This window comes from Somniosus microcephalus, chromosome 2 (assembly GCF_052327205.1).
Source record: "Somniosus microcephalus isolate GS21.2 chromosome 2, FLI_Smic_1.0, whole genome shotgun sequence".
NCBI lineage: Eukaryota > Metazoa > Chordata > Chondrichthyes > Squaliformes > Somniosidae > Somniosus > Somniosus microcephalus.
The window spans coordinates 238730109-238748740 of record NC_140988.1 but is presented as its reverse complement, the minus strand read 5'-3'; the positions used below and the strand labels follow the sequence as shown (position 1 = coordinate 238748740).

At 44.3% G+C, this 18632-nt stretch overlaps 1 protein-coding gene across 1 annotated transcript in view; it reads left to right on the top strand.

Annotated features, from left to right (window-relative positions):
• Nucleotides 1–18239, top strand: part of LOC147123306 (rho GTPase-activating protein 7-like) — a 266741-nt gene extending 248502 nt beyond the window's left edge. The window contains exon 4 of the mRNA XM_085965765.1: nt 18165–18239. Within this exon, the coding sequence (XP_085821891.1) occupies nt 18165–18239 (75 nt within the window). The remainder of the gene's footprint in view (nt 1–18164) is intronic.
• Nucleotides 18240–18632: the final 393 nt, after the last annotated feature.

Here is an 18632-nt window from a genome sequence, read left to right as displayed (position 1 = left end):
AATAGGGGCAGAGGTTATGGTCTGAAATTGTTGAACTCAATGTTGAGTCCAGAAGGCTGTAAAGTGCCTAATCGAAAGATGAGGATTGGGAGCAGTTTAGGATTCAACAAAGGAGGACAAAGGGATTAATTAAGAAGGGGAAAATAGAATATGAGAGTAAGCTTTCAGGGAACATAAAAACTGACTGTAAAAGCTTTTATAGATATGTGAAGAGAAAAAGATTGGTGAAGTCAAGCATAGGTCCCTTGCAGTCAGAATCAGGGGAATTTATAATGGGGAACAAAGAAATGGCTGACCAACTAAATACATATTTTGGTTCTGTCTTCACAAAGGAGGACACAAATAACCTCCCAGAGATGCCGGGGAACAAAGGGTCTGATGAAAGGGAGGAACGGAAAGAAATCAGTATTTGTAGGGAAATGGTGTTAGGGAAATTGATGGGATTGAAGGCCGTTAAATCCCCAAGGCCTGATAATCTACACCCTAGGGTACTTAAGGAAGTGGCCCTAGAAATAGTAGATGCATTGCTGATCATCTTCCAACATTCAATGGAATCTGGAACAGTACCCATGGATTGGAGGGTAGCTAATGTTACCCAACTATTCAAAAAAGGTGGTAGAGAGAAAACGGGGAATTACAGACTGTTAAGCCTGACATCGGTAGTGGGGAAAATGCTAGAGTCCATTATAAAAGATGTAATAGCAGAGCACTTGGAAAACAGTGACAGGATCGGACAAAGTCAACATGGATTCATAAAAGGTAAATCATGCTTGAATAATCTACTGGAATGTTTTGAGGATGTAACTGGTAAAATAGATAAGGGAGAACCAGTGGATGTGGTGTATCTGGACTTTCAGAAGGCCTTCGATAAGGTCCCGCATAAGAGATTAGCGTGTAAAGTTAAGGCACATGGGATTGGGGGCAAGGTATTGACTTGGATAGAGAACTGGTTGGCAGACAGGAAGCAAAGAGTTGGAATAAACGGGTCTTTTTCTGAATGGCAGGCAGTGACTAGTGGGGTACCGTAGGGATCGGTCCTTGGACCCCAGCTATTCACAATATATATAAATGATCTGGACAAGGGAACTAGATGTAATATCTCCAAATTTGCAGATGACACAAAGCTGGGTGGGCGTGTGTGCTGTGAGGAGGATGTTGAGAAACACCAGGATGATTTGGACATGTTGGGTGATTGAGCAGAAACATGGCAGATGCAATATAACATGGATAAATGTGAGGTTATCCACTTTGGTAGCAAAAACAGGAAGGCAGATTATTTTCTGAATGGCAATAGATTGGGAGAAGGGGAAGTGCAACGAGACCTGGGTGTCCTTGTGCACCAGTCGCTGAAGGTAAGCATGCAGGTGCAGCAGGCGGTTAAGAAGGCAAATGGTATGTTGGCCTTCGTAGCGAGAGGGTTTGAGTACAGGAACAAAGATGCCTTGCTGCAGTTGTACAGGGCCTTGGTGAGACCACATCTTGAGTATTGTGTGCAGTTTTGGTCGCCTTATCTGAGGAGGGATGTTCTTACCATGGAGGGAGTTCAGTGAAGATTCACCAGGCTGATACCTGGGATGGCAGGAATGACGTATGAGGAGAGATTGGGTTGATTGGGCTTGTACTCACTGGAGTTTAGAAGAATGAGAGGTGATCTCATTGAAACTTATAAAATTCTGACAGGACTGGACAGACTAGATGCAGGAAGGATGTTCTCGATGGTCGGGGAGTCTAGAACTAGGGGACACAGTCTAAGGATAAAGGGTAGGCCATTTAGGACAGAAATGAGGAGGAATTTCTTCACCCAGAGAGTGGTGAGCCTGTGGAATTCTCTACCACAGAAGGCGGTGGAGGCCAGTTCATTAAATATATTCAAGAAGGAGTTGGATATATTTCTTAAGGCTAAAGGGATCAAGGGGTATGGGGAGAAAGCAGGGACCAGGTACTGAGTTTGGATGATCTGCCATGATCGCATTGAATGGCGGAGCAGGCTCGAGGGGCCGAATGGCCGACTCCTGCTCCTATCTTCTATGTTTCTATGAGGTGCTGATCCTCGAGCGTAAGTTGAGCTTCATTGGAACAGTGTAAGAGGCCGAGGATGGAGAGATCTGAGTGGTGGTGGAGTGGCGAATTAAAGTGACAGGCGACCGCGAGCTCTGGGTCATGCTTATGGATTGAATGGAGGTGTTCCGCAAAGCGATCACCCAATCTGTATTTGGTCTCCCCAATGTAGAGGATACCGCATTGTGAGCAGCGAATACTAAATTGCAAGAAGTACAAGTAAATTGCTGTTTCACCTGGAAGGAGTGTTCGGGACCCTGGACAGTGGGAAGGGAGGAGGTAAAAGGGCAGGTGTTGCATCTCCTGCGCTTGCATGGGAAGGTGCCGTGGGAAGGGGAAGTGGTGTTGGGGGTGATAGAGGACTGGACCAGGGTATTGCGGAGTATGCTGAATGGGGGGGAGGGGAAGATGTGTTTGGTGGTGGGATCACGCTGCAGGTGGCGGAAATGGCGGAGGATGATCCGTTGAATGTGGAGGCTGGTGGGGTGAAAGGTGAGTACAAGGGGAACCCTATTGTGGTTCTGAGAGGGAGGGGAAGGGGTGAGAGCAGAAGTACAGGAATGGAACGGACATGGTCGTGAGCCATGTCAACCACGGTAGAGGGGAATCCTCGGTTGAGTAAAAAGGAAGAATTATCAGAAGCACTAGTATGGAAGGTGGCATCCTCAGAACAGATGCGGGGAGACGGAGAAACTGGGAGAATGGAATAGAGTCCTTACAGGAAGCAGGGTGGAAGGAAGTGTAGTCTAAGTAGCTGTCGGAGTCATTGGGCTTTTTCTGGCTGTTTGTCGATAGCCTATCCCCAGAGATATAGACAGAGAAGTCGAGGAAGGGAAGGGAAGGGAAGAGTCGGAGATGGACCATGTGAAGGTGAGGGAAGGGTGGAAATGGGAAGAAAAGTGGATGAAATTTTCTAGTTCAGGGAGAGAGCAGGAAACGGCACCAATACAGTCATCAATGTATTGGAAAAAGAGGTGAGGGAGGGGTCTTGAGTAGGACTGGAACAAAGAATGTTCCACATATTCCACGAAAAGGCAAGCATAGTTTGGGCCCATGCGGGTTCCCATAGCAATGCCTTTAATTTAGAGGAAGTGAGTGGAGTCAAAGGAGAAGTTGTTCAATGTGAGAACAAGTTCAGCCAGGTAGAGGTGGGTGGTGGTGGATGGGTACTGGTTGGGATCTGTTCAAGGAAGAAGCAGAGTGGCCTCAGGCCGTCCTGGTGGTGGATGGAGGTGTAGAGGAATTGATGTCCATAGTGAAAAGGAGACGGTTGGGGCCAGGAAACCAGAAACTGTTAAAGTGGCACAGGGCGACGGAAGAGTCGCAAATGTAGATGGGAAGAGATTGGACAAGGGGAGAAAATATAGAGTTGAGATAGGAAGAAATCAGTTCCGTGGGGCAAAAACAGTTTGAAATGATGGGTCTACCAGGGCAGCCCCGTTTGTGGATCTTGGGAAGGAGGTAGAAGCGGGCTGTGTGGGTTTGGGGGACTCTGAGGTTGGTGGCCATGGAGGGAAGACCTCCAGAGGAGATGAGGTCAGTGATAGTCTTGGAAACAATGGCTTGATGTTTGATAGTGGGGTCATGGTCCAGGGGGAAACATAGAAACATAGAAGATAGGAGCAGGAGTAGGCCATTCGGCCCCTCGAGCCTGCTCTGCCATTCAATGAGATCATGGCTGATCATCCAAACTCAGTACCCTGTCCCTGCCTTCTCCCCATATCCCTTGATCCCTTTAGCCTTAAGAAATATATCGAACTCCTTCTTGAATATATGTAATTAATGAATTGGCCTCAACTGCCTTCTGTGGTAGAGAATACCATAGGTTCACCACTCTCTGGGTGAAGAAATTCCTCCTCATCTCTGTCCTAAATGGCTTACCCCGTATCTTTAAACTGTGACCCCTGGTTCTGGACTCCCCCGCCATCGGGAACATCCTTCCTGCATCTAGTCTGTCTAGTCCTGTTAGAATTTTATAAATTTCAATGAGATCCCCTCTCATTCTTCTAAACTCCAGCGAGTATAAGCCCAATCGACCCACTCTCTCCTCATACGTCATTCCTGCCATCCCAGGTATCAGTCTGGTGAATCTTCACTGCACTCCCTCCATGGCAATAACATCCTTCCTCAGATAAGGCGACCAAAACTGCACACAATACTCAAGGTGTGGTCTCACCAAGGCCCTGTACAACTGTAGCAAGACATCCTTGTTCCTGTACTCGAATCCTCTTGCTACAAAGGCCAACATAGCATTTGCCTTCTTAACCTCCTGCTCCACCTGCATGCTTACCTTCAACGACTAGTGCACAATGACACCAGGTCTCGTTGCACTTCCCCTTCTCCCAATCTATTGACGTTCAGATAATAATCTGCCTTCCTGTTTTTGCCACCAAAGTGGATAACCTCTCATTTAGAACATAAGAACATAAGAAATAGGAGCAGGAGTAGGCCAATCGACCCCTCGAGCCTGCTCCGCCAATAAGATCATGGCTGATCTGATCCTAACCGCCAATCTACTATCACAGAACCATCTCCTGAATCTAACAGAATTAGACACACGAAATAGCAGCAGGATCAGGCTACAAGGCCCCTGGGCCCGCTCCGCTACCCACAGGGCCATGTCCGATCCAAACCTGGACTCATGTCCAAATTTCTGCCCGCTCCCTGTAACCCTTAATTCCCTTTACTTCTAGGAAACTATCTATTTCTGTTTTAAATTTATGTAATGATGTAGCTTCTACAGCTTTTTGGGGCAGCATATTCCATGGACCTACCACCCACTGAGTGAAGTAGTTCCTCCTCATCTCAGTTTTGAAAGAGCAGCCCCTTATTCTAAGACAATGCCCCCAAGTTCTAGTTTCACCCATCATCGGGAACATCCTCCCCGCATCCACCCGATCCAACCCCTTCACAATCTTATATGTTTCAATAAGATCGCCTCTCATCCTTCTGAACTCCAATGAGTAGAGTCCCAATCTACTCAACCTCTCCTCATATGTCCATCCCCTCATCCCCGGGATTAACCGAGTGAACCTTCTTTGTACTGACTCGAGAGCAAGTATGTCTTTTCTTAAGTATGGACATCAAAACTGTATGCAGTATTCCAGGTGCGGTCTCACCAATACCTTGTACAACTGAAGCAATACCTCCCTATTTTTATTTTCTATCCCCCTAGCAATGAAAGCCATCATTCCATTGGCCTTCTTAATCACTTGCTGCACCTGCATACTAACCTTTTGAGTTTCATGCACCAGGACCCCCAGATCCCTTTGTACTTCAGTACTTTCCAGTTTCTTGCCATTAAGATAATAACTTGCTCTATGATTTTTCCTGCCAAAGTGCATAACCTCACACTTTCCAGTATTGTATTCCATCTGCCAAATCTCTGACCACTTACTTAGCCTGTCTATGTCCCCTTGCAGGTTTTTTATGTCCTCCTCACTCACTACTTTCCCTCCCATCTTAGTATCATCTGCAAACTTTGATATGTTACACTCGGTCCCCTCCTCCAAATCGTTAATATAGATTGTAAAGAGTTGGGGACCCAGCACTGACCCCTGCGGAACACCACTAGTTACTGATTGCCAGTCTGAGAATGAACCATTTATCCCAACTCTCTGCCTTCTGTTAGATAGCCAATCCACTATCCATGCCAGAATATTACCCCCAGACCCGTGATTTTTTATCTTAAGCAATAATCTTTTGTGTGGCACCTTGTCAAATGCCTTTTGGAAGTCTAAATACACTACGTCCACTGGTTCCCCTTTATCCACCCTATATGTTACTTCCTCAAAGAACTCCAGCAAATTTGTCAAACATGACTTCCCCTTCATAAAACCATGCTGACTTTGTCCTATTAAATTATGATTATCCAAATGTCCTGTTACTGTCTCCTTAATAATGGACTCCAAAATTTTACCTACCACAGATGTTAGGCTAACCGGTCTGTAGTTTCCAGCCTTCTGTCTACTGCCCTTTTTAAATAAGGGTGTTACATTAGCAGTTTTCCAGTCTGCCGGGACCTTTGCTGAGTCCAGGGAGTTTTGGAAAATTATTACCAATGCATCCACAATCCCTACCGCCACTTCCCTCAAGACCCTAGGATGTAAGCCATCAGGTCCAGGTGATTTATCCGCCTTGAGTCCCATTATTTTACCGAGTACCACTTCCTTAGTGATTTTGATCGTGTTTAGCTCCTCCCCCCCCCTTTAGCCCCCTGTTTGTCCAGTGTTGGGATATTCTTAGTGTCCTCTACTGTAAAGACTGATACAAAATATTCATTCAGTGTTTTTGCCATCTCCATATTTCCCACCATTAATTTCCCGGTCCCATCCTCTAAGGGACCAACATTAACTTTAGCCACCCTTTTTCTTTTTATATAACTATAAAAACTCTTACTATCTGTTTTTATATTTTTTGCTAATTTACTTTCATAATCTATCTTCCCTTTCTTAATCAATCTTTTTGTTATTTTTTGCTGTCTTTTAAAGTTTTCCCAATCCTCTATCCTCCCACTAGATTTGGCTACCTTATATGCCCTTGTTTTTAGTCGAATACTATCCTTAATTTCTTTACTTAGCCACGGATGGCTGTCTTTTCTTTTACACCCTTTTCTTCTCAGTGGAATATATATTTTTTGGAAGTTGTAAAATAACTCCTTAAATGTACACTACTGATCATGTATCGTCTTACCCTTTAATCTATTTTCCCAATCCACTCTACTCAATTCCACTCTCATACCTTCATAGTCTCCTTTATTCAAGCTTAGCACGCTTGTTTGAGATCCAACCTTCTCACCCTCTAATTGAATATGGAATTCAACCATGTTATGGTCACTCATTCCAAGGGGATCCTTTACTAGGACATTTTTAATTAATCCTGTCTCGTTACACAGGACCAGATCTAAGGTTGCTTGCCCCCTGGTCGGTTCAGTTACATACTGCTCAAGAAACCCATCCCTAATACACTCAATGAACTCATCCTCAAGGCAGCCCTGCCCAATTTGATTTGTCCAATTAATATGATAGTTAAAATCCCCCATAATTATAGATGTTCCCTTATTACAAACCTCAACTATTTCCTGATTGATACTCCGTCCAACAGATTTGCAACTGTTCGGAGGCCTATAGACTACGCCCACTAGTGTTTTTTTCCCCTTATTATTCCTTACCTCCACCCAAACTGTTTCATTATCCTGATCTTTTGACCCAATATCATTTCTCTGTATTACAGTGATTCCTTCCTTTATTAACATAGCCACCCCACCTCCCCTTCCTTCCTGCCTGTCCTTCCTGATTGTTAAATAACCTGGTATGTTTAATTCCCAGGCATTGTCACCCTGCAGCCATGTTTCTGTAATGGTCACAAGATCATATCCATATGTAGTTATTTGTGCCATTAACTCGTCTATTTTGTTACGAATGCTACGTGCATTCAGATAGAGAACTTTCAAAGATGTTTTGTGACACTTAGTTCCTGCTTTTGCCCTTTTTATTGCTTTACCTTTTACTCCATACCTTCTGCCCCTTCCTGACATGCTCTGGTTTTTAATTTCCCCACTGCTACCTACGTCTATGACCTTTTCTGTTGTCATTTTTATTATTTGCTCTCTAGGAACCTCCCCCCCACTAGTTAGTTTAAAGCCCTCTCTACAGCCCTAGTTATATGATCTGCCAGGACTCTAGTCCCAGCACTGGCCATGTGATGCCCGTCCCAACGGAACAGCTCCCTCATGCCCCAGTACTTGTGCCAGTGTCCCAGGAAGCAAAACCCATTTCTCCCACACCAGTCTTTGAGCCACGCATTTAACTCTCTAATTTTATTTGTCCTAGCCAAATTCGCTCGTGGCTCAGGTACCCTTGAGGTTCTGTTTTTTAATTTGACCCCTAGCTGCTCACACTTCTTTAACAGAACCGGCTTCCTAGTCCTATCTACGTCGTTTGTACCAACATGGACCACGACTACTGGATACACCCCCTCCCACTGCAAGTTTCTTTCCAGCCTAGAGGAGATGTCCTTAACCCTGGCACTGGGTAGGCAACACAGCCTTCGGGATTCTCGCTCTCGGCTGCAGAGAACTCTATCTATCCCCCTAATAATACTATCCCCTACCACTACAACATTTCTATTTACTCCCCCCTCTTGAATGGCCCCCCGTTCCACAGTGCTGTGGCCAGGTTGCTCATCCTCCCTGCAGTCCCTGCTCCTGTCCCCACAGGGAGTAAGAACCTCGAACCTGTTGGACAAGAGCAAGGGCTGTGGCTCCTCCAGCTCTACCTCCTGGATCCCCATACCTGCCTCACTCGTAGTCACACCGTCCTGGCCCTGACCATGGGCTACATCTGAATTAATTAACTTCATAGGTGTGACCACCTCCTGATACACAGAGTCCAGGTACTTCTCCCCCTCCCTGATGTGTCGCAGTGTCTGAAGCTCAGACTCCAGCTCATCAACACGGAGCTGGAGTTCCTGTAGCAGCAGACACTTGTCACAGACGTAATCACCGTGAGCCTCAATGGGGTTCAGCGGCTCCCACATCTCACAACAGTGACACATCACCTGCTCCATTCTATGTAATTCATTAAAATTTTTATTGTTAGTTATGGACACCCTCTGCCCGATTTTAGATGCTAGTATCCCCTTTAATTAATTGGATTTAAATTAAATCAATCCCTCTAGTTACATCAGTTAAATGGTTTACCAACAGTCACTCTGCACCAGAAAGGCCTTATTAACTGCAACCCACAGAGTTAAAGTTTGAAAAGAGCACCTAACACCCCACTTACCCTAACTCACACTTCCCCAAACTCACAGCACACTTTGATGACTCGCACTCAGTGCTTGCTCGCACTAGGACTGGTCTTTTTATACTGTTTGTTTGTTTACAGCCAAATGAGTCACCCCTGCTGATTGGTTAGAAAACTGGTTTCCACTGCCTGCTGTGCCAATTTACTCCTACTGCAGTGTAACCTTGTTTTACTCTTCTTAAACCAACAGAATCCCAAATATTTAACTTTTCCCCTTTACTTAAACTGCTTAAGCAATCTTATCAAGAATGATTTAAATAGAAATAACAATTTAAGAACTCTCACACTTACCCAAACTCACAGCACGCTTTGATGACTCGCACATTATACTGCATCTGCCATGCATCTGCCCAATCACCCAACCTGTCCAAATCATACTGGAGTGAGGTGAGATTTAAGGTAGTCATGGAAAAGAACAAAGATGGACCGGAAGTAAAGGTTCTAAATTGGGGGAAGGCCGATTTTAATATAAGGCAGGATCTGGCCAAAGTGGACTGGGATTGGCTACTTGTAGGAAAATCCACATCAGAGCAGTGGGTGTCTTTCAGAAAGGAAATAGAGAGAGGTAGGAGGATGTGTCAGAGAGTTGCCATTCAGCCTCCGCACGATAGAGGTCGGTTCGCCAAACAACAACAGCACCACCCTTGTCAGCAGGTTTAATGACAATGTCAGGGTTGGATCAAAGAGAACGGAGTGCTGCAAGTTCAGAGGGAGGTAGGTTGGAGTGAGTGAGGGGAGCAAAGAAATTGAGACGGCCGATGTCCTGCCGGCAGTTAGCAATGAAAAGATCTAGAGAGGGTAATAGGCCAGAGGGAGGGGTCCAAGTAGAACGAGAATTCTGAAAGCGGGAGAAAGGGTGAGGGGGAAGGCTCCTGGCCAAAGAAGTGGTCATGGAGATGAAGGCAACGGAAAAAGAGCTCAGCATCATGCTGAGCTCAAAATTCATTGAGATGGGGCCGTATGGGGAGACCAACCCTGTTTTCACTCGATGGCCACACATGGGCACGTCTCGCAAGAGTCACTGTGGAATGCTCAGGACTGGGGACCCTAACTAATTTTTCCCTTCTCTAGCCTGAGACACTGCTATCTTGGCATGCAATAACTCGGTGAGATAACAGTGACCATAATTCGGTGAGATTTAATGTAGTCATGGAAAAGGACAAAGATGGACCAGAAATAAAGGTTCTAAATTGGGGGAAGGCCGATTTTAATATGATATGGCAGGATCTGGCCAAAGTGGACTGAGATCAGCTACTTGTAGGAAAATCCACATCAGAGTAGTGGGAGTCTTTCAGAAAGGAAATAGAGAGAGTACAATGCCAACATGTTTCCGTAAAGGTCAAGGGTGGGGCCAACAAGCCCAGGGAACCCTGGATGTCAAGGGATATACAAGGATGGATTAGGAAAAAAAGGGAGGCTTTTGGCAGACACAAAGTTCTAAAAAACAATGGAAGCCCTAGATTCAAGATTCAAGATTCAAGATTCAAGATAATTTTATTGCCATATGTAACTAGTACAATGGAATGCTTACTCCCCACTCACTCCCACAATACAAGCATATAGTATAAAAGCAAAAAAATAAAAACAAGTATAAATAAAAACAATAAGCAAATAAGCAAAAAGTATAGCAATAACAGTCCAAGTTGCAGGATATGATGAATAGTACAAAAAAGCCTCAATTACCACTGGAGTATAGAAAGTGCAGGGGGGTACTTAAAAAAGAAATTAGGAGAGCGAAGAGGGGGTTGTTTTCCTTAGAGCAGAGAAGGCTGAGGGGGACCTGATTGAGGTGTACAAAATTATGAGGGGCATAGACAGGGTAGATAGAAAGGAACTTTCCCCCTTATTTGAGGGGTCAATAACCAGGGGGCATAGTTTCAAGGTAAGGGGCAGGAGGTTTAGAGGCGATTTGAGGAAAAACTTTTTCACCCAGAGGGTGGTTGGAATCTGGAACACATTTAGATAAGCATTTGGAACGCCATAGCATACAAGGCTACGGACCAAGTGCTGGAAAATGGGATTAGAATAGACAGGGCTTAATGGCCGGCGCGGACACGATGGGCCTCTTTCTGTGCTGAATAACTCTATGACTCTAACTCCAGAATTTGAGAAGCCAATCTATTAATTTCAGATGCCTTTATGAAGAGACAAAGGGGTTAATTCTCCAAGTATGTGCTGGCGGCAGAGAACCCTGCCTAATGACAGCGGGTATCTGAAAATGTGGGCAGCACGGCCCTAATTTTTTTTAATATGCAGTGCCGGACAGCAAGGGTCTCACTGCCAGCACAAACTCAGAAAATGCCCCCCAAAATCTCTAGCTGTGCATGGGAAAGTGTAGCTCTTTCTGTTATATGGCAGTGGTTTCAGAATGTTCCTGGAACAACTGACACCAGCTTTTAATGCTAACCCACATTATAAAATATTTGACATCGCGCAGCTGTTACGTCAGATTGGACTGTTCTTTGTCACTCCGTGTGACTGAGCACTTCTGGTCATTAGCTCAGGTAATTTAGAGAAACATTAGATGAGTGACTGGAATTGGGGAATGAAGTCTGTGCTGTGGAAAGCTTGGATACTGTAGTCTAAACAACACTGACTGGAAAAGCCTCCTGAATGGAAAACATTGGTCTGAAGTGAGTCATCCTGCAGCAAGCACAGTGAGAGAAGAAAATGTGTGCACCAGCAGAATCCACAAAATAAAGAAGGGAAAAATAATCTTGGTCGGCAATGATACATTTTGAAGAAAAACAGCTAACTGTCCACTGTCCATAATTGTTTGTGTGATACACAAGAGAATGATGAGAATGCAAACTTTTCTTTGTGAATTTTGAAATATTTACTTCAATTAGCATCTTTAGAACTTCCTGTTTATTTTGAACAGCTGAACATTAACCATTCTATCTATTCCATGTCAGTGCATTGTTTTACATTATGGAAAATTGTAATCCTCTTAATACAAATTGCTCAATTTGAATTGGAATTCTGAAAAAAAACTCATTGAAAATGTGTAGAAAATTTGTTGCTTAATTTGAGCCTCTAAATTCAAATTATTGGATCATTCGAATTTGATTTCCCTTGCCAAATGGGTCACGACCAGTGAAATCTGCTGCTTAATTCAAACTCAAACTGGTTCAAAAGCAAACCAGAGCAGCTAACCTTCCTAGGCTGTCCAACCTCCCCTTGTTGGGAAAGGCGATGAATTCACTGAAGAAATTGGAAACTGCCATGTTTCTGCCTCATGGATCAACTGCTTAAAAACCACCACACATGGGGAGGCGAGCAACATTCCTGTTGTGTCTCCTTGTGTTCTTATACTATAAATAATACAGACACTTTTAGCTCATTTTAGTTACTGCTTTTACTAACTATATTCTTGCCTTGTCTCTGTGCTGCCGCATAGTGCGGAGTGATACAAGATGTCCGACGCTGCACTGTGCACTGCCCGTGCACAGTGTGCCACACAGCAATATAACTACACCATACCAAAGTAGTTCCATTTAACGATGTGATACTATAACAATGTAACATCCCTCTTTCTCAAAAAGCTAAAACATGAAATTTAACAATTTAAATTAACAAATATTATATCCAAACTATTATCAACTACAAAGAATCGTGAGGTTTTTTTTTTATTCGCGATATCGCTCAGGTGGTTGGATGTTGTCCCTCCATCTTGTGGATTTGGTGGTGACCATTCCTCTCTGCGGTGTTTTGGTGTGTTCCTCTCTCGTTGTTGTTGTTGCTGTCGCCTTTGGAGTTGGAGTGTGCATGTTCGTGGTTGTTTGATTTGTAGTGCTTGTTTCTGGTGTTGTACTGCTTGTGGTAGCTGGTGTTGTCAATGTTGCTGATGTTGTCTGCTGCTTATCCAGTTCAGGCGAAGGTCTGATGTGGAGTCTGTTCTGTCTGTATTGGTTACCAGGTACAGTCTCTATGAAGTAGGATATTGGAGTATCAGCTTTTCCAATGACCTTGGCTGGATTCCAGGTTTTCAACACCGGGTCTTGCACATGCACTGATTGTCCATTCAGCAATTCTGGTAGCATCTTTGCATGTTTATCGTAATGTTTGCTTCCTACGATTTGTGCTTCTGCCAGCTTTTGTCTGAAGTCCTCCTGGTCCTGGGGAGGATGTATTTTTGCTGGTAGTGTAATCTTAAACTTCCTCCCATTCAGCAATTCCGCAGGTGATTTCATGTCTGCTTTCAGTGGTGTTGATCTGAGTGATAGGAGGGCAAGGTCTTGGTCTTCCCCCATCTCACTACTTTTGATGAGAGTTCTCTTGACAGTCTGGATCTGTCTTTCGATGAACCCGTGTCCCCTTGGGAAATGTGGGGATGAGGTTATTATTTTGAACCCATACTTTTCTGCCAGAGCTCTGAATTCACTCGATGTGAACTGGGTTCCATTGTCACAGATTACCTTTTCCGGGATTCCTTGTTCAGCAAACAAGCTTTTTGCAATCCTGGTGGTAGTTGCGGCTCTCAAGTCTTTCATCCTTCTCACAAAAGGAAACTTGTAATAGTAATCTGCCACTATGAGATACCATTCTTGATTGCACATGAAGAGATCTGCCCCAACAGTGTGCCATGGTCTTGACGGTATTTCACTAGGTATCATCTCCTCTTCCTGTTGTGCATTTCTGTATTTCTGGCATATACCACATGCAGAGACCATCTGTTTGATATTTTTGTACATGCCTATCCAGTATACAGCTGATCTGGCTCTCAGCTTGCATTTCTCCATTCCCATGTGGTCTTCATGTATGAGATGGAGAAGTTGTGTCTGCATCATCTTTGACACGATGATCCTCGATCCAGCAAGGAGAATGCCGTCTTCTACTGCAATATCGTCTTTAATCATCCAGTATTGATGAATTGTCGCCTGTACCTGCTGGATTCTCTCCGGCCACCCCTGTATTACTTGTTGTGTGAGTAGTTGCAACTCCTCATCTTTGCTAGTCTCATCTCTGATTTGACTGAGCTTTGTAGGGGTAACATTCACTAGGTGGTGGATTTTTAGTGTTAGGCCCTCCACCTCGTGTTTCTCATATGGTGACAATCGAGACAACGCATCTGCCAGCACCATTTCCTTTCCTGGCTTATATTTAAGCGTGAAGTCATAGCTTTGGATCCTTAGAAGTAGTCTTTGCAGTCTTGCAGGCACTTTGCACAGATTCTTCTTATAGATCTGTTCTAGTGGACGATGGTCACTCTCTATTGTAAATCGCCTGCCATATAGGTATGTATGGAATTTCTCGCATCTGTACACTACTGCTAATAGTTCTCTTTCTATGTTGGCGTATCTCGTCTCGGCTGACGTCAAGGCCTTTGATGCGAAAGCTATCGGCTTTCCTTCCTGCACCAGAGCTGCCCCATGTCCTCTGGTAGAAGCATCTACTTGCAGAGTGACTGGTTTTCTTCTGTCATAATATGACAGACTTGTTTCTTTGCACAACTGTTCTTTAAGTTGTTTGAAATTCCTTTCGTGTGATTCAGACCACTGATATTCGGCGTCTTCTTTCAATAACTCTCTGAGATTTGTTGTATGTTCCGACATGTGTGGGATGAAAGAACTCATGTATTGGACCAAGCCGAGGTAACTCCTCAGCTCTTTCTTGTCTTTGGGTGGTTTCATTTCAGCAATCGCCGCAATCTTCTCTGGATTTGGCTTGACTCCCTCTGGTGTATAAATCATACCGAAGAATTGGCATTCCTTGACTTTAACTATGCGCTTATTTGCATTTAACTTGATGCCAGCCTTCCTGGTACTCTCCATGGCCTCAAGTAGGTGCATGTCATGGTCTCTTTCATCTGCTCCATAGATCTGAATATCATCAGCTATTCCTATAGCTCCTTCACAGCCTCTGTATGTCTCGTCTATTTTCTGTTGAAAGATATCTTGACTGACCTTTAGCCCGAATGGTAGCCGCAGGAATTTGTAATGCCCAGATGGTGTGTTGAATGTTGTCAGTGTTGTTGATTCCTCATCCAACTTCACGTTCCAATATCCATTTCTGGCATCTAGTTTTGAGAAAACCTTGGCTCCTGCCAGTGATGGCTTAATCTCCTCTAGCGTTGGGGTGGGATAGTGGTCCCTTTTTATCACCTGGTTTAGATCTTTGGGGTCCAAACATATTCTGAGACGCCCGTTTGGCTTTTCTCGTACCACAATTGAGTTTACCCAGTCTGTGGGTTCAGTGACCTTTACGATCACTCCCTTTTCTTCCAACTCCTTTAGCTCTCTCTCAAGCTTTGTCTTCAGCTCGATGGGTACTTTTCGTGGAGCATGGATAATGGTCTTTACCTCTGGATCGATGGTGATGTGGTATTGGAAGTCTCCGAAACATCCCACTGTATCATCGAAACATTCCGGATACATGTCTATCGTCTTTTTTACTCTTGATTTGTGGGTGGTTCTCCAGTGGGGTGTTGCTGTCTATCTTCAGTGGTGTTTCTGTCAGCTCGTGATGCACTGAGATCAATCTCAACTTCTCGCAACTGTTTAATCCCAGGATCGCTGGCCCCTCAGTGTCGGTGACATAGAACATGCAGTTGATGTTCTTTCTTTTATGTGTCCCTTTGATAAAGGTTATTCCGAGTTGTTTAATCTCACTCCCCCCATATGCTGTCAGCGTGACATTACTTGCCTTTAAACAACCATTTTTCGGGTAGCCATCTTCTCTCAGGTTTTCGGGAAAGATCTGCTGGTACAGTCTCAATGGGAGAATGTTGCTCTGAGCCCCTGTGTCCAGCTTCAACTTTAAGTTGATGGTTTTGGGCCGACCTTTGACCTTTTTTTTGATTTGGATGATGGTGTGCAATTCTCTCCTCGGAGTATTTTCCGCTCTGGACATCTCGTGAAGCTGTATCTTTATGGTTTCGATGTTTAGTGCATTGTCGTGATCATCATCATCATCCTGCTTATCCATGGCATGGATATTGTGTTTCTTTCTCTGGTTCTGCTGTCCGCCTTTGTTTTTGATGTATGTTCCTTCTTTCTTCGTTCTACACCTCTTTTCCCAGTGGTTTAGTTTGCCACATGCATTGCAGCTTGTTCCATATGCTGGACATTTCCTCTTGTCTGTGTAATCGTGTGGTCTTCCACAATTTCTGCACATGTTTCCCCCGTTGTCATGTGCATGTCTTTGTGTGTTGTACTTTTCTCTCACTGCATCCACTCTGTTGTCCGTCTCAGAAGCCATCCGCATGTCAGCCGTTTGAGAAATCAACGTTTTCATTTGCTGCTTCATGGCTTCATGAGCTCTCGCAGTATCTACAGCCTCTGTTATTCCGAGCTTTTCTTTTCCTATCAGGGCTTTTTGTAACTCTACATGCACTGACCCCCATATTAGCTGGTCCACAAGCCTTTCTTCCATTTCCTTAAATTTACACTTGCTGGCTTCATTTCTCAGCCTTGTCAGGAAATTGTCAGCTGTTTCACCGGGTTCCTGTCTTAGACTCTGGAATTTGTATCTGTGTATACGGTGATTGGATTTAGGCTCTAGATGGTTGCTGAATTCATCAAAAATTGTTGCAGGGTTTTCCTTTTCCTCTTCAGTCAAACTCCAGCTATTATACAAATCTTGACCTTTTTCTCCTGTCCACAACAGAATGTAACTAACCTTTTCCTCGTTGGTAGTACCCTTCAGGAAGCTTTTGAATGTAAGCTCACATTTCTGTTTGAACTTGTGGAATGCTTCTACTATATCGTTGACTTCCCAGTTCATGAGGGGTTGCATTTGCACAGTCGTCATTTTAGTTTCCCGTACGATTCACTCTCAAATCACCGCAGACATTGGCACTCACAATCAGCTCATAAAATCACTTTTCGTCTTATTCATAGTTCGTATAGCACAATTTTGTACTCACTTATACCGCTGCCACCATGTTGTGTCTCCTTGTGTTCTTATACTATAAATAATACAGACACTTTTAGCTCATTTTAGTTACTGCTTTTACTAGCTATATTCTTGCCTTGTTTCTGTGCTGCTGCATGGTGCGGAGTGATATAAGATGTTCGACGCTGCACTGTGCACTGCCCGTGCACAGTGTGCCACATAGCAATATAACTACACCATACCAAAGTAGTTCCATTTAACGATGTGATACTATAACAATTCCCACCAAAAGTGTCGAAAACTGAGTGTGTGATAACATTCCTGAAATCTCTTCTTGTTACAAGCGCTCAGAAACATCTCTAATGTTAATGAAACCAGCCCAAGCTACACCCAAGTGGAGCACAAGCTTTCATCATTACTCTGAAGTATCTGCATCTAAAAGCAGAATACATTGCCAATTACTTTTGAGACTAAATTTGAGCAAACAGCTGCATAAGGTGTGGTTGAGAATCCCACACAGGCACTGATAGCTAACTCCGAAGCAATGAGCCCCCTTTGGTCACACAGAATCTCTGTTACATCTGCCAGAGGTTTGCATCCATTGTTGCTGTTGATACAGGAAGTCCTGCCGTTCAGATCGCTGACCGACGTCGAAATTGTTGATGCTGTGCTGGGGGCTGCTGCTTGTGGGAGTGAGTCAGGAAGAATCTCAAGCGAGTGGATCCAGTGAACAGCTGGAGCTAGAGAACGAGCCCTGCCACAGCCATGGCGCCCGATTCTGTGCGATTGCTGAGGAACAGCTGACAACTAAGCCAGGTGTTCAGGTCCAATCTCTTACTATGTTACAATACTTTCTGTGCGAAGGTGCTGCTGGCAGGAAACAAACGTTCTGGTCCCACAAAAACTTCTTCCAAAACTTAATTCTGGGCCGTTTATTGAGCGGCTTCCAGCCGTCCCTTTAAGGGCCATTGGTTAGGCCGTTCACTGCCCGATAGGAATGGACGGAGCGTGAACAACACACTGCCCATTGTACCTGAAAATTACAATTGGGGTTCAACAACTTGTGTGGTATCCTGATTTGCACATTGAAACATTCTTACGCCCGAAACAGGCGGGCATTCCGCTTGCCCAGTTACAGGCACATCTGAAAATTGCATCAGATGGGCCTTGGTCCTCAATTAGGCCGCCCCTCCCCCCTGAATTTTGAAGTGCAGGCTGCTCATTTTTCAGGTGAGAAACGGGTGATTGGCAGTTGAAAATCGCCCCCAGGGGTTCTAGTGGAAATCCACCTGTGGTATGATGAGGTGTTGCTCAGTAGTTTTTCCAAACTTTGTAAAACTTACAGTCCGGGACTTCTCTTTGATAATGGCAGTAGAAACAACTTTTCCAACTGGTTACATAATACACTGATGCGGTCCTAGCTTTGTACCAATATGATGTGATTTTTTTCCCCCTCATTTTCAGGTGTTTGAAACCAAGGCAATAAACAAAGTTCAGTCCCGAGCCATTATTACTTTTGGAACTAAATTGAAAGATTAATTTTTTTTTCAGTTCCTTACTAACAGTGGTCCAACTGTATTCCTTGGCAAAAACTTCAAATCGCTACTACCAGTTATTGCAAGATATATTTTCTGAAGTTGTGTACCATTACAAGGTACGCAAAGGGTGCAGGTGTGTCAGAAAATTACGGGAGTAGGCCTTAGGCATGAATCATCCTTCTCCTATTTTCCACCTGCATTGTGTTTGAATCTATTGGTGAGTGGGTGCCTCATTGAGCTTCATTTCAACTGCAGCTCCTGATCTCAGATTGGTAGCTGCAAAATGAGTTCCAGCAAGACACTACCCGCTTTATGCTGGCTCGAATATCACTTCTCATGCGCAGGCAACAACTCTAACCGTGCATGGTTACACAAATGTGCAGAGCCCCCCACC